This window comes from Dendrobium catenatum, unplaced genomic scaffold, assembly GCF_001605985.2.
Source record: "Dendrobium catenatum unplaced genomic scaffold, ASM160598v2 fragScaff_scaffold_1263, whole genome shotgun sequence".
Classification (NCBI taxonomy): domain Eukaryota; kingdom Viridiplantae; phylum Streptophyta; class Magnoliopsida; order Asparagales; family Orchidaceae; genus Dendrobium; species Dendrobium catenatum.
Window position 1 is genome coordinate 558,382 of NW_021319725.1, and position 16,253 is coordinate 574,634.

The window sequence follows — 16,253 nt, forward strand, 5'->3', positions numbered from 1 at the left end:
TTATCAAATTTTAATTTATTAAATTTGTTTTAGAATAATTAAGATTTTAAAAATAAATCATTATAAAATTTGATTAGAATATTTTGAGCTAAATTTTCTTTTAAAATAAAATAAATTCTGACCCTGATTAGTGGTCTTTTCAGCAATTCACTTCACTCATTCATGGAAATAACTTTAATAGTAAAAGATATGTGTAATTTAATCTTCGGCTCAGAAGAGCCGGCCACCGTTTCGAACTGGTTTGGGTCGACTCGCCCAGATATATAGTTTCATTGTCGTTCTTCTTCAGCGGCCGCGCAAATCCAGATTAGGGTTTTAGCTGGTAAGATAAGCGGCAGTGAGAATGGTTGAAAAGGGTAGCAAAGGACGGAAGGAAGAAGTTGTGACAAGAGAGTACACTATCAATCTTCACAAAAGGCTCCATGGATGGTATTTTCTTTATCGTTTCATGTTATCTTTTTCGTTTCTCTCTTTTTCCCGTCCCATTTTGATTTATTTCAATGCATGTGTCGAGAAGGGATTGATGGTTTTTGTAAAAATAGATCAGTTGATGCTTGATTAAGTGACTTGAAATTAGTAGATCATGTTTCGTTCCTTTTTTTTTTTGCGAATCATTTGATGTTTGCTCTTGTTAGCCCTTCTTAATTGTTTTCTGCTATCAAGGAACCAGCTGGAGTCCTCACCTTTCTTTTTTTACATTGCCTATCGATTTGTACCTGGAAATTAAAGAAGAACGAATCCGTGCATAGTTATGGGTGAGATATGATCACATTGGAAGTTTTATGTTTAACTTCTTAACGATGAACACTAATAATAGGCGATTGCTGTTCTAGAATGGGCAATGTAATTGTTTCACTGTGCTTAACCAACCAAGTCCTGTATGCTGGGACGGTAGAGGCGTGGTCGTAGAAATTGATTCCACAGCACGATATGAAATCCTAATTGATTGCATCAGTAGAACTTGTAGCTAGCAGGGTGAATGCTGCACACAAGTGATCGATAGTATTGTATTTACAAGGTTGTTCAATGGGTATGAGACATCCGTTTTTATTCGATTTTAATAAAAGAAAACTAACAGATCGATTATCTTTTTTTTTTTTTTTTTTGTATGCACGTTGATTAGCCGACCCCACGTAGTGAGATAAAGGCTTGATGTTGTTGTTGTTGTTGTTGTTGTATGCACGTTGAGACGATTATGTACCATTAGGAGGTAGCTTTTTAAATTTTTCAAAAACTTAAACAATATCTTTCACATGTGTTGTATCAAATTCATCCCGTCTGATTTAGGTTTCATTTGGGATGACTCTCTTGCCGCTTCTTGAAGCAGCTTTCTAGTAAAAAAAATTTAATTTTTGTACTAAAAAGCTGTTTTAAGAAAAAATAAGAAAGGTGTCCCAAACGAAGCCTTAATGTCAAGCCAAAATATTGAGTTTTTTATGGTTCTAGGTCGTATAAGCAGTTGCTAATAATGGGTGACCTTTTTGCAATACTGAAGGGAAACAAGTTTTGATAGGAGGTTCGTGCAGTTAATCAAGGATCATCAAATCTAAAGCACATACCTTATTACAGAGGGGGTCACATGTAGATGAGCCTAAAAGTGTAGTAGCACCACACCTATTATGACCAATTAATGACCTGAGCTTGTGGGGTGGCATGGGTCATTGATTAAGAAAATGGTTGATTTTTATGAGCCTTTGTAGGTCGGCGGGCTATGAGTGAATTCTTGGATTTATTTTGAATGAAAAACTTTTGAGTTTAGGTGGTATTTGAACAAAGATCACTTAATTAAAAGTCATTAAGGCATTTAAATATTAATATGAGTCATTCAATAAAATGTTTTGAAATTTATCAAAATCAATCTATCAAGTGCCACCATTAAAAATAATAAATGAACTTCTATTCTTCACACAAAAGAGAGCTTGTACATCTAAATAACTCTAGAATATTTTTTGATATTTGATACCAACAAACACCGTCAACTATCACTATCGTTCAACTTTCATTGTCTGACCATTATCACTTTACTAGCATTAATTGACCACTATCATCGAACTTCATCTCTTTCTCGCCATCAACCTCCACTATTTCCTTAACAATCTCTATTACTAGATCATGTTTCGTTCATTTTTTTTTTTTTTGAATCATTTGAAGTTTGCTCTTGTTAACCCTTTTTAATTGTTTTTCTGCTATCAAGGAACCACCTGGAGCCCTCGCCTTTCTTTTTTTTTTTTTTTTACATTGCTTATCTATTTGTACCTGGAAATTAAAGAAGAACGAATCCTTGCTTAGTTATGGATGAGATATGGTCACATTGGAAGTTTTATGTTTAACTTCTTAACGATGAACACTAATAATAGGCGATTGCTGTTTTCTATTCTGGGCAATGTAACAGTTTCACTCACTGTGCTTAACCAACCAAGTCCTGTTATGGTGGGACGGTAGAGGTGTGTTCATAGGAATTGATTCCTCAGCACGATATGAAATCCTAATTGATTGCAGTAGTAGAACTTGTAGCTAGCAGGGTGAATGCTGTACAAAAGTGATCGATGGTATTGTATTTACAGGGCTGTTGAATGGGTATGAGACATCGCTTTTGATTCGATTTTTAATAAAAGAAAACTAACAGATTGATTATCTTTTTTTTTTGTATGCACTTTGAGAGGATTATGTACCATTAGGAGGTAGCATTTTAAAATTTTCAGTTTTTGACCTAAACAATATCTTTCACATGTGCTGTATCAAATTTATCTCCATATGATTTAAGCTTCATTTGGGATGGCTTTCTTGACACATCTTAAAGCAGCTCTCTATTAAAAAAAATTAATTTTTGTACTAAAAAGTTGCTTTAAGAAGAAATAAGAAAGGCGTCCCAAATGAAGCCTTAATGTCAAGCCAAAATATTGAGTTATTTATGGTTCTAGGTCATATAAGCACTTGCTAATAATGGGTGACCTTTTTGCAATACTGGAGGGAACCAAGTTTTTGATTGGAGATTCGCGTAGTTCATCAAGGATCATCAAATCTAAAGTGCAGGTCACATGTAGATGAGCCTAAAGTGTAGTAGCACCACACCTATTATGACCAATTGATGACCTGAGCTTGATGGATGGCATGGGTCATTGATTAAGAAAATGGTTGGTTTTTATAAGCCTTCGTAGGTCAGCAGGCTATGGGTGAATTTTGGGATTTATTTTGAATGAAGAACTTTTGTTTTAGGTGGGATTTGAACAAAAAAAATATGTCAACTTTATACATTCATAAGCCAATTGCTCAACCATTCTTTTCTTACTAATAGTACATGAATATTATCTAATAAATGATAACAGCTATTGCATAGGAGTACACCACATTTAAGCTTTATTTTAAAATATGGATTTATTTTCTAGTCATTTTATGCATTATATTGGAAATGCTGTATATTTGGATTATGAGGTACTCAAGAAATATGTTATTGTATTTCTTTGCAAAAGATCATTGATTGGAAGGTTCTCCAAAATTATTTAATTAAATTTATAGGTTGATAAAGTACAAAACCCGCCTAAGGTTTTTTTTTAAGCTAAGGCTCTGTATCCTCCTGAAATCAATCCATAACATGTGAAGGCTTGTTTGGAATCACGGTGGCCCATTATTCTACATGGGACCATGGCTTTCTCAACTTAGCAATCGTGCGTACCTCCATAATGAGACATCAAATTCATCAACCTATGGGGATTTGCATATTGCTACTTATATTGGCCGATATTGCTTAAGACAGGTCATCTTTAGTAAACATTTCAAAGTTGTTTGCATTATGCTTCTGTACTAGAATTGGATGAAACTTTAATGAATTTCATCCTTAGTTTCAAGAAAAAAATATAATTTGTTTTTTGTTTTTCAAATTTTGATGAGAAGAAAATTATTAAAAACTTGTATTTGGTAGTTTACATTTAGCACCTAATTGATACTTGGTTATCCCTAAGCATTGGATCATGGAAATGCTTAGCCAATTTACTCACCCCATCTAAAATGTCAATGTTTGATAAAATTTCAATGAAAATCTTCAATCTGGCTTGACTCAAATAAGAAGCCCAGATTAAGGCATAAGATGTGTGATCAGACCCTTCTAATTTTAAGTGGACAATAATCATGTATTTTATGTCAATCTAGCTTATTCATATCTTTTATTTTTTCATTCTTTTTTCTTTTATTCTTTTTTTTTAATTAATTTTTGCCTCTATTTTTTAAGTCGCAAGTAGAATTCTACTTTAATGATAGGGAAAAACTTCAGATAAAACATTGTTCTTTTATCACTTGAGGAAATGATTGAGAGCTTGGACTTTCAATACTAACTCCCCTGTCACTTTAAAACTACTTAGCACATCATTTATGAAGTTAATTGTAATAAGAGCGTAATTTAGTTATTTGTTTCTTTGAATTGTTAATATAAAAAAAGGAAAAAAATTTAATTTATTTGTATTATTAATTTCAATTAACTGCCTCACACAGAAATTGTGCTGGTTCTCGGTATGTTTGGTCATTTTTTTAAATTGAAATGGGAATTTATATGCTTATTTTGAAGTTTTCTCAAATTTGAACTGTCTTATGAACTTGAGACGACAAAGTTATAAAAAAGATCCACCTACATGACTTGATAGGTTTGGATTGGGGTGTGCAATGGTTTGATTTGATTCTAAATTAGCCTATATTTTAGTTGTTTATATGGATTACAATTAAATAGTCTAACTAGGTTTGATTTTTTTTAATTGATTGATAGGTAAAGCATATATATATATTTCACATGAATTAATCTAAGAACTTCAATGTGATAAAAATTAGATATAAGATTTGTAATTTTAAATATAATTCGTAATCAATTTCAATTGGCTTATTTCTGGTTTACAAAAATTCAAATGTAGTATATTTTTAACTCAATTGTGGTGATTCAATTGTAGAGCTCAACTTTAGAAGTCTTAGGCTTCGTTCGGAATAGCTTTCTTAATGTTTTTTTAAGCACAAAATTTTTTCAAATGAAACCTTAAGATGTTGCATATGCCTGACATCAGCATGGTCTGAGAGCAGTTTTTGGTTATCCTAAGTATTATCAATGTTATTCCCATGATTATCATTTATTAAATTGAATGTAATACATGTAGCATTTTGGAACATGTTGTAATTGTGATATTAAATTGAATATGATTTATCATTGAGCAGCACTTTCAAGAAAAAAGCCCCCAAGGCTATAAAGGAGATCAGGAAATTTGCACAGAAGGCAATGAGGACAACCGATATCAGAATCGATGTAAAGGTGAATAAGCAAATATGGAGCAGAGGTATCCGCAGCGTCCCCAGGCGAGTTCGTGTGAGGATTGCCCGCAAGAGGAATGAGGAAGAAGATGCCAAGGAGGAATTCTACTCTCTTGTGACAGTTGCTGAGGTCCCTCCTGAGGGTCTCAAGGGCCTTGGAACGAAGGTAATTGATGAAGCAGATTGATTTCAATTTTGAATGGAGCTTATCTGCACTGTTCATTCATTTTGTATTGCTATATGTTCCTTGATTCAAGCATGTTTGAGATATTTATTTTGAATTATGCTTTCATTTAGCTGGTATTTGATGACATGTAAACTTTCTTGCGGTAAACTTTAATACTTGGTTTTTCACTGCTTTGACATTTTACTATTGTATATTTGTTTTTTTTATATATATATAATTTGGTCAATTAAGTCAAACTTATACACATTAAAAAAAAAAAAAGAAACTCATACACATATCGCATATCAAGACTCGAATTCAAGATCTTTTAGTTGATAGTCTAATCTCCCAACCAACATATCAAGATGAGATGTGTTGCTATTTATTATAACTATCAGTTTCAGTTTTGCTGAGGTTGGTTTCATCTACAGATTATGCTAAGTTTGTCAAATTTGATAGTCTGATGAGTCAACTCGTTACGAAATGCTTAAATTATCTGAATTCTAGCCAAAAAATTATTTACACTCATATGAGCTAAGCTAACCGGGTGATTTGTATCATTAAACTATTGAGAATTTGGTTCATCGGATAAAGTAAGCTGTAAGCTATAAAGCACACATACCAATGATGAATGCCAGAAATATTGCTCAAGTATGATTTTTTTCTGCATTATTTAAAGATTTTAAATTCTAACTTAAATTCATAAAAGTTTGCAAATTTTTTATTTTAAAATTATATATATAATTCATATATAATTAACTAAATTCTAAAAATTTTTATAATTAATATTTTTTTTAATTATATGATTTAAACATAACAATTACTATACAATTTAAATTATAAAATTATATTAACCGAATTTCAATATTTAAATTATAAAATTTATATTATTAAAATAATAAATTTCTATAGAAACTGAATAATTATGCTCCGATTTTTTAAAACTGAATTTTGTAGTATGATTTCGCTCTTTTTTTAAATTTTTCTTGTTCATAATTCTCATGTGTATTTAGCTATTAAACTTGGTCCTTTTTATAATTTGGTCGTAAAATTAAGACTAGCAGTATCAACTCATAATTTAAGCAGGAAATATCTAAACAGTTCAAAAAAATAATCGATTGCAGGTCTCACATTCAGGAAAAGAAAACGACCAAAATAAAACATTCAAATCATGACTGCGTTTGCTGTGTACATTGATCCACATATGCCACAACAATCCCAAGTTTCCAAGACTGCTCAACCAATCTAATAATCTATACAAATCTACCCAACTGATAGGAACAAGAGAACAACTTCGCTTCCTGGAAAATAAACTAAATCTTCAATAAACATTGATGAATGACCCGATGAAGATTGAAAAAGCTCCAAAGTTTCCCGCAAACCAGGTTTCTGAAAATGGAAATTACATCCAATGACAAGCAATATTTTCCGGAAAAAAATAAAATTGCAAAATATAACATAAAACATATTAGAAGTGTATATTGAGCATCCCAATTTAAAAAAAAAAAAAAAAAAAAAAAAAAAAAAAAAAAAAAAAAAAAAAATCTCTCCTCACACAAAGTCCTTTACAACATTGGAGCCATGAAACAAAGAGTTTTTATAAACCACCAGCATCACATATTTATGCTTCATTTGGGACGACTTTTTTGTTGCTTTTTAAATAGTTTTAAGAAGCAATTCGAAGGTAACCAAAAAAATAAAGCTCTAAGAAATACAAAATCTTGAATAGTAGACGTTCAAATCTCAACTGTTTGAAGATTACCAAAAGAAGTACCTGGAATTCCGTATGAGGTCCTAATAAACCCCAGAAACCAGTGGGCTATCATCTTCATCAATAATTAAGGTAACAGCACAGACCACAAGCCTGAAAAAAATTATAGAAATTCAGTGAGCAATCTCCTGCAAATGTAATCAATTCAGCACAGACCGTAAATATTGATTAATTTTGAACCTGGCTCACGCTACATCCAAGAACTATATCAATAATCAAGGTTAAATCCATATCATTTTGTTTTGACTCATGGGCGGAGCTAGGAAAGGCTGTGCCCACCCAAAAAAAAAGTATAATTCTGTTATATTATTATTAAAAATTTTATTAAAATAAAAATATATTTAATTACCTTTATTCTTTTATTCATCCCCTTAAAGCTCTAATTTTTATATGAAAATAAATTAAGTTTGGATATTATAATCAAAATTTTATAATGATAAATTTAAATTTTTAAATTAATTTTAAGATTAATGCATCTAAAATAAGTTGAAATAGCGTTTCTACTATGACTATTATAAAAATTCAAATATATAATAAAATTAGAAATTAATAGATGAATGATATTTTAATAATTTATATTGAAAAATATATATTTGATTGCATTGATAAAAAAAGTAATCATTTAACTTTTTTAGAATATGAAAAGTATGAGTTATAAACTGTAATTTTTATTATCCGATATTTTATCTTTTTAAAATAACAAGTTTAGATAGAATATTTTTTAAATCTATTAATGCCAGACTCAAGCATGAATGAAAAATTTGAGGAAATATTAAAAAAATCTAATTTGTGCCTCAAACTTACAAAATTTCTAACTCTGCCACTATTTTGTAAACCAGTCAATTTTTCGTCTGGTTGGATGTGTTTCAAATTCAATATTAATTTCATACCACAAGCACATTAAAAATCTCTCTAATGAAATGATTTCATTTTGACATAAAAAATGATTGGAAACAAAATAGTCATTTTCTAAATTATGTTCTATATTTACAAGTAACGAAATAAGCCCTTAGAAGGTTTGAGGATGTGTAAGGAGAGTGAAAGGTGCATCAACAATAAGGTTTTGTGTGAAGGAATTAAAAAAGAAAATGGGTAGAAAGGTGATATGGATCAAAACCTTGTAAAAATAGCTTGCACAAAATTTGTTAAACACAACATATAGCACTCAACAAGAATGAATGATAAACAAGCATTCCAAAACTCGGCACAAAAAAGTCGGAATAAGATTAGTATCAATGATTTAATGAAGCATTCGACTAATCGCAAATTTAGTGATACAAATAAACTTACAAGAAAAATAAATAACAAATGCATCCACTTAAAAATCAAATATTAGGTGAAAGATAACAATCATATGAGCAAGTGCATTAATGAAAAGAAATTGTGATGGAAGTTATGGATAGCGCAAGTTGCATAAAACAGAAAAATTACACTATTCCCTTCTTTAACATGACTAAATCAACAAATTCAGACCGAAAAATCAGAATTTACATCACTTGGTCAAAAGTTTCAGTACTAAATTCACAATCCTTTCGCGAATTATAGCAAGCTTGCAGTGTAAGCAAATGGCGGTTAGAATAATAAATGATATATACTTAAAGAGTGCAGGATATTGATTGACCATATTATATTCAGATTAATGATGAAATGGAAAATGTTAATGATGCAAAGAGCATTACTAGACCTGTAAATCACCAAGATGAACATAGTGAAGTAGAAAGCAAGCTTAACCATCCTGTATTTCTTTTGCCCTTCTATCTGTCTAAAGATCTCAGTGACATCTAAAAGATGTTTCTTCTTCCAAAACCTAAACAAGATTTAAGAATATCAGCCTTCCCTGGAAAAACTTGCAAAGCTAAGAACTTCAAATAGAAATCACAAAATATACAAACAGGTAGACTCACGAAATCAGCTTGGATGAGGCAAGATAATGTTATTATTTTTAGACCCCCTTCTCTTGAGGAGGTTCAAGAATCCTTAATGGGAATGAATAGTAATTCTGTCGCTGGTTCTGATGGTTTCACTACTTTGTTTTTTCAAAAATGTTGAAATATTATTGGTAATGATATCTTTGTTGCTGTTTTGGATTTTTTTATGGGAAATCCTATCCCTAAATTTTTTAAGTCTACTTCTTTAATTATGATTCCTAAAAATAACTCTTTCCAAACTTGGAATGATTTTAGGCCTATTAGTTTATGTACTTTCTTTAATAAACTAGTTTCTAAAATTTTGTCTAATCATCTTGCTTTGCTTCTTCCTAAAATTGTTTCTCCCTATCAGATGGGGTTTGTTAAAGGTATGGCTATTACTGAGAATATCCTTTTAGCTCAAGAATTATGTCAAGATCTGGATGTTAAGATTAGAGGTGGTAATGTAATCCTGAAACTTGATATTGCTAAAGCCTATGATAATATTGATTGGTCTTTTCTTTACTGCATCCTTGAGTTTTTTGGTTTTAATTCTGTGGTCATTAACCTTATTAAGAACTGTGTTGAGAATGTGTATTTCTCTATTGTTTTAAATGGCGCTAAACATGGTTTCTTTAAGTCTTCTCATGGTTTAAGGCAAGGTGATCCTATCTCGCCTGCTTTGTTTATTATTGCTGCCGAGTTTCTTTCTAGGGGGCTCTCTAATTTATTTGAAAATAACCCTGGTATGTACTTTCGTACTTTGGGTGGTTTTCATATTTCTCATCTGTGTTTTGCTGATGACTTTGTGGTTTTCACTAATGCTACTATTAATATGATTCATAAGATTATGGATTTCTTTCATATTTTTGAAAGGAATAGTGGCCTTTCTTTGAGTAAGAAGAAATATCGTTTTATTACTTCTAAAAGGATTAACAATGCTCGCATTTTAGCCTTTCACAATGCTACTGGTTTTACTCATGCTAAGCTCCCCATCAAATATCTTGGTGTCCCTCTGTTTAAAGGTAGAAGGCATTCTTTTTTGTTTAATGATCTTATTACTTCTATTCAGAATAAGCTGAACTCGTGGGACTCTAATTTTTTCAGTTTTGGTGGTAGATTGACTCTTATAAAAAGTGTTCTTTGTGCTTTACCTATTTACATGTTTCAAACTATCTTCCCTACTCAAGAGGTTTGTAGTAGGATTCATAAAATTTTTAGCAAGTTCTTCTGGAAAGCTACTTCTTCCTCTTCTAAAATTATTTGGGCTGCCTGGGATAAGTGTTGTGGTGTGCAAGAGGAAGGCGGTTTTGGGTGCAAAAATCTTTATGACCTTGCTAAGGGTTTTTCCTATAAACTTTGGTATAATTTACGTGCTAAAAAGAATCTTTGGGCCAAGTTTATGATTGCTAAATACTGTGGTGGTAAGCATCCTACTACTACTAAAACTGGGGATTCTAAAGTTTGGAAAAGGCTTTATAAGATTAAATGGGAGGTGAAACCTTTTATTTTTTGGGGCCTTGGTGATGGTAACATTTTATTCTGGCAAGATAGATGACTTGGTAAAGACTCTATTGATACGCTGTTAAATTCTATCTCTACTAATACTGTGAAAGTTAATTTTTTCTTTTCTGATAATGGTTGGGACTATGATAAATTATCTAATACAATTCCTGATAGCATCTGTCATCGTATTTCTAACTTGCCCATTAACACTACCTCCAATGATTTCATGCTTAGTGATTTTTCCAAAAATGGTAAATTCAATTTAAAGTGTGCTTGACATTCTTTTAGAGAGAAAGGTAACATTGATAGAATTTTATCTAAAATCTGGCATAATTCTATTCCTGCCAGTGTTTCTATTTTTGTGTGGAGGGTACTCCACAAATTCATCCCTACAGATGATAATCTTATTAAAAAATGTTTTAGTCTAGCTTCTAAATGTCAATGCTGTTATCACACTGAATCGATGCATCATATTTTTGTTTCTGGCCCTGTGGCTGTTAGAACTTGTACTCATTTTGATGATATGTTTAATTTAAATACTTTTAATGCTCATTTATCTCTTAATGCCATTCTAAATTCTTGGGTGAGTGATACTAAAGGTCACATTCGCAATATTATTCCTTCCCTTATTTTGTGGTTCCTTTGGCTGGAAAGAAATAATTCTATTTTTAATGATGTTAAGATGAATCATTTCGTTATCCAAAGGGTGAAAGACAAGATCCTTGCTCTTGTGGTCGTTAAACTGATCACTAGAAAGAATTTTAAAAATTATTACGATGTTGGTTATTCTCTTGGGATTAATTGGGAGGGTGTTCGTTCTCCTCCTACTGTGGTTTATTGGAACAAACCCTGGGTTAATTCTTTTAAACTTAATGTTGTGGGTGCTAGCACTGAGATTGGTAATGGTTGTGGTGGTATTATAAGAGACTGGAATGGTCACCTTTTCATGGCTTTTGCGGGCCCTGATCTGAATGGTAATGAGGTTTCTGCTCTTCTTAACTCCATTTTATATGGTATTAAACTTTGCATTTCTCTTAATATTTCTAATGTGATCATTGAAGTTAGTTCTGGCATTAACATTATGTCTCTTCTGGAGGATGTGCGTTGTAGTCCTAATTACTTCTATCTTGTTAGGGATATTAATAATCTGATGTTGCTTTTAAACCTGTCTTTCAGCGACGTCACTGAAGCTGGTAACTCTTGTGCCTCTTGGTTGGCCCATTGGGGTTGTAGTCTAAGGGGATTTATTGATGTTATTCACTCTAATATTCCAGATCCGGTGGCTGGGATGTTAAATTGGATGCTATTGGTTGTCCTTATATCAGCTTTTAACATTTGTTTTGCTCCTGTCTTTGCTCTTGGGGGTTGTTGTTTGGGTGTTTTATATTTGGCTGCGGCTCTTGTGATCCTTGACTTTTTTATGGTTCCTATGTGGTTTGGGTTTTATTGTGATTATTTCAATTTTGTTAATTTTTCTGGGTGTTATGTTTGTGAGGCGGGTTACTGGAGCAATGATTTTGTTGGATTTACTGCTGAAGGTCTGTCCTTTTGTTGCTCTCCTACCTATTGGGGTGTTTGGAGGAATAAGGGGGCTCTGATGTGGTTTGTTGATAATACTGGTTGGCTGTTTATTTGCTTCAGGTCTTTTGGTTTTTGCACTGATAATATAACTATCTGGAAGTATTTACGTTTCTCTGCTTTGTTGGTTATAACCGTTTTGCTCATGGCTGCTATTTGGGAGCTGGGCTTTCTTCCTTTTGTGTGGGGGTTGGTTGGTCAGTGTGATGTGGTTACTGCTCTGTTAATCAGGCATTGTGATTTTGGTTTTGCTGGGTTTTGCTGGAGGTTCTGTTCGGTGATTGTGGCTGGCACGCTGGGTAGGATTGAGCGGCATTTGGATATTCCTAATGAAGCTCATTTTTCTATTTACATGCTGAGCTCTTATAGTAACCTTCCTAAGTTTGGCTTTATTGTTTTTAAGAGTGTTTTTCTTGATGCTATCTATAGGCTGCTGTCCGATTTTATCTTGTCAGTTAGTGGTTGGTGTAATTGCTGGATTGCTTCAAAGGATTGGATTGTGTGTTTTCTGATCTTTTTTATCCTGTCTTTGGAGATGGATCTCAATTGGAACTTTTATTTCTACTACGTTTTCTTTCATTATTTTGCTTATATTTATTTTGCTAATACTCTGTTTTGGCATAGTCTCTTATTTGTTGTCTCTCTTTTTTGCAGTGTATGACAATCGGCCATGGCTTCTTTTTGGACTGAAAGACTGTATTTCTTGGGCTACACTTTGATCTTTCATTTTTGGATGCTTGTCTATAGCATCAGTAGATTATTATTAAGGAATTTTGTAATTGTTGGTAGAGGTGAGCATTGGCTCCTAGGTTGTCCTATTGGTTTTGCACTCTTCTCTAGCTGGTGTTTTCCTTTGTTATTCTGTAATTTGCTTTTTATTTAACGCGTAGACCCCTCCGAGGGTTTTTATTACCAAAAAAAAAAAAAAAAACTAACATTGCTAGGATGATTAATGGTGCCTAATAGGCAGAATAGAAGATTCTTTGCTAAGAATTGATGATATGCGTCACTTACTGGTTAGGTTAAGCAAGATTTCTTCTTATTATAAATTTATAATGTCTAAAAACAATTAGGAAAATTACACAAGATGACATACTCCGGCATCAATGTTTAAATGAAGATAGTGTCCCACAACTACAGTACAAAATTTCAATTTTCCCATTAAACTTCTTTTACCTGGCCACAGGAAGTAGTTTAAGCGTCATGAGAATGAAAATAGCAAATTCAAAAAGAATTTCAGGATGATATTTTCAGATTTTATTCAAATATCAACCAATAAGTATAATGGGACATACATGCATACTTAGTACACAAATATTTGATTGCAAATGAACACACAAATTGAAATGTACAAAAAATACTAGTAATTAATAAACATGCAAGAAATAATAAAGTACATAGTTTAGAGAAAATACATACATTTGCACGTGATAGTAAGTTATGGGTGCCATTATGATAAATGGGATCAATTGCCATGTCATGAGGAAAAGACTGCTTAGAAATCCCTGAACTATAAATTCAGGGACAACAACAGCATTGACACGAGATGAAGAGTCGTACGGGTTGATGTAGTCACATTCCAAATCAGATAAGCAAATCAGCTGGCAATGTTACAAAAAATAGATAAAAGTTACTGAAACTAACAATAAGCTAATATGAAGGAAACCCATAGTTCCACTTCTGTATTAAAACTTTATAACAGGATCAAACGTCAAACATTGACATCAACAGAGAAAGGAGAAAGAAAACTGTATGTCTTCCATAAATGCTCTAAAAAGAGAAAAAAAATGAAAAATATAAATTGCAAATTTTTTATCTCTCAATACCATGGAAGCATGGATGAACAAGCTCAAGTCATCAAATGGTATGTAATTGCAACACTAACAAATTGATGTAATATTTGGGCTTATTACCTATCGATCTCAATTCTAGAATACTTGAAAATAAACTCAATAAACAAATTACATAAAACAGCAAGTCTGTGATTAATCAACCAGATGTACTCTATTATAGGATATCGGCTTTATAATTTTCTTTAAAAAAAATGATAAACAGGAAGCACTCAACTGTCGTATCCAAAAAGTAGGTTATGGAATATCACGCCCAGTGCTCTATATAAATGACAACAGTATATGGAGAAATTAATCAAATTATTACATGCGGAGGTTATGTCCGCACTCCAATAAAAACAAGACACATGTTTTTGTACACAACATGTACAACTGTATACTATATACAAATTATAAAATTATCTAGATAGTATGTACAAACTTATATACATAATATACACACTGTGTACACAGTTGTACATAGTGTGTACAAATTTATACACATTGTGTACAAGGACACATGTCACATTTTTATTGGAGTCCGGACGTGTGACATGAAAAGAGAATAACTTAGATCAACTTACAAGAGCCGCAATCAAGTAATGGATATGTGTAGGTTGAAGTGGGGGGAGAAGAGATATATGCAACGGTGATATTGTCCAATATTATGAACCAACAGCCCAAACATTGTCACCAAGCAGTATTAACAGGTTAAATAGAAAATTTGAACACTTTTCCATTTAGCAGCCAATGCATAAAAAAATGCGTCGTTTATCTGATCAGTGGGGGAATGAAAAAAAATATATATCAAAATAATTTTATGATAATCGACGCTGATAATCAAACAAAACGCTTAAACCTAAATAATACAGGTCAAACTAAAAGTAATATGAAGTCGTTAAAAGCTACATTTAGCACAGGAAACGTAATATATGCACATAAAACCTCACAAAGAAAAGAATTCATGAGAACAAGCGGCACCAAATTTCCCGAAAAACTAAAACAAATTCAGTCAGAACACGGGTTGAAACAGAACACCATACGCAAATAAAAGCCATAAAGATTAGAATATCACAAGAGAAGAGTGACATCAGAACTAGCAAAGCTCAGATTGGAATGTCTTTCAAAGTTTTACTGTTTTTTTTTTCATTTAGGATTAGGGCTTGAAGGGAGTACCTGATAAGCGTCAACAGCAATAAGAGCAATGACGATGACGAAGGAGACTATCCATAGAAGCAGCTCCCAGGCCATGGGATTCTCCACTTTAAAGCTGAAACTTATTAATCGGGCATCCAACCCTGAAGGGGCTTGGACTTGAGATTTGGATGCGGCTGAAATCAGAGGGGGCGGCTCAGAAATTTGAAGGATTTTTCACTTTGCCTAACAGGGTGACGGTAGGCAGGCTTTTGGGCTTCTTTTAGTTATCCTGCAGGAAAAGACTGGCCCATAAATGTATGGTTAGTTTTTTTTTTTTTTTTTTTTCTAATATAAATGCATGGCTAGGTTGAGGAAGATGAAGCATGCCATCTAAAATGGCAAATTAGGTTACATTTAAATTTATTAAAAAAAAACTTTTAGTTAATTATAGCGTTGATGGGAGCCCACTTTTAGTTAATTATAGCGTTGATGGGATCCCCAGAAATTTTGTTTGAATGGAATGAATCTCTATACATTATTTTGTATTAAAAATTTATATTAAAACTTCTAGAATTAAATTAATATATGCAAATATTTATTTCAATAAATTTAATTACGAATTGAACCTAAAACAAATATTTAAACATCATTAAAAACTTTAAAATATTAATTCAATGGCAGTAATTTTTAAATCTTATATTCTTATAATCCAATGAGTAGCTCGATCAATTAGGAAATCATTAAGATACTCATACTTACTGAATGGTCTATTGATCTGATTAAACTCCCATACATCTGATCAAGATGAGTTATGTAGCATTGAGAAATTGATCCCATCAAAGGTATTCCATCACTCTCGATAGTTCAGGCAAGTCAATGTTGTTACTGCAAATATTAGGACAAATTATTCTGTGCGGAATCCGGACCTCACCCGGTGAACAATGTTGTTACTACAAATATTAGAACAAATTATTCTGTGCGGAATCCGGACCTCACCCGGTGCTGAATTTGGTTATCGTCTAAATTGATCTAATTACTACAAACAGATGCAATTCAAAATTAAAAAATGATTATAG

The 16,253-nt window shown here is 32.2% G+C and overlaps 2 protein-coding genes across 3 annotated transcripts; one reads left to right on the forward strand and one right to left on the reverse strand.

Annotated features, from left to right (window-relative positions):
* The first annotated feature begins 271 nt into the window (after positions 1-271).
* LOC110106275 (60S ribosomal protein L31) lies at positions 272-5,675 on the forward strand. Its single transcript, XM_020836112.2, has 2 exons — positions 272-429; positions 5,191-5,675. Exons 1-2 carry the CDS (start codon positions 344-346, stop codon positions 5,468-5,470), a joined length of 366 nt encoding a protein of 121 aa, XP_020691771.1. The 5' UTR covers positions 272-343; the 3' UTR covers positions 5,471-5,675.
* An 851-nt stretch (positions 5,676-6,526) lies between these two features.
* Positions 6,527-15,463, reverse strand: LOC110106261 (protein cornichon homolog 1). Of its 2 annotated transcripts, none has more exons than XM_028699361.1 (5): positions 15,217-15,463; positions 13,631-13,812; positions 8,905-9,027; positions 7,224-7,313; positions 6,527-6,823 (listed from the first exon to the last, which is right to left on the reverse strand). In XM_028699361.1, exons 1-4 carry the CDS (start codon positions 15,289-15,291, stop codon positions 7,244-7,246), a joined length of 450 nt encoding a protein of 149 aa, XP_028555194.1. In that variant the 5' UTR covers positions 15,292-15,463; the 3' UTR covers positions 6,527-6,823; positions 7,224-7,243. The 2 variants fall into 2 exon arrangements, with proteins under 2 accessions (XP_028555194.1, XP_028555193.1); XM_028699360.1 differs by having other exon boundaries at positions 6,527-6,838; positions 15,217-15,461.
* Positions 15,464-16,253: the final 790 nt, after the last annotated feature.

Coding starts and splice junctions, on each gene's coding strand:
- LOC110106275 (XM_020836112.2), top strand. CDS start 344: ATGGTTGAAAAGGGTAGCAAAGGACGGAAGGAAGAAGTTGTGACAAGA. Junction 430..5,190: donor CACAAAAGGCTCCATGGATG/GTATTTTCTTTA, acceptor ATCATTGAGCAG/CACTTTCAAGAAAAAAGCCC.
- LOC110106261 (XM_028699361.1), bottom strand. CDS start 15,291: ATGGCCTGGGAGCTGCTTCTATGGATAGTCTCCTTCGTCATCGTCATT. Junction 9,028..13,630: donor ACTTACTATCACGTGCAAAT/GTATGTATTTTC, acceptor AATCTTGTTTAG/GTTTTGGAAGAAGAAACATC. Junction 7,314..8,904: donor TTCATCTTGGTGATTTACAG/GTCTAGTAATGC, acceptor AATTTTTTTCAG/GCTTGTGGTCTGTGCTGTTA.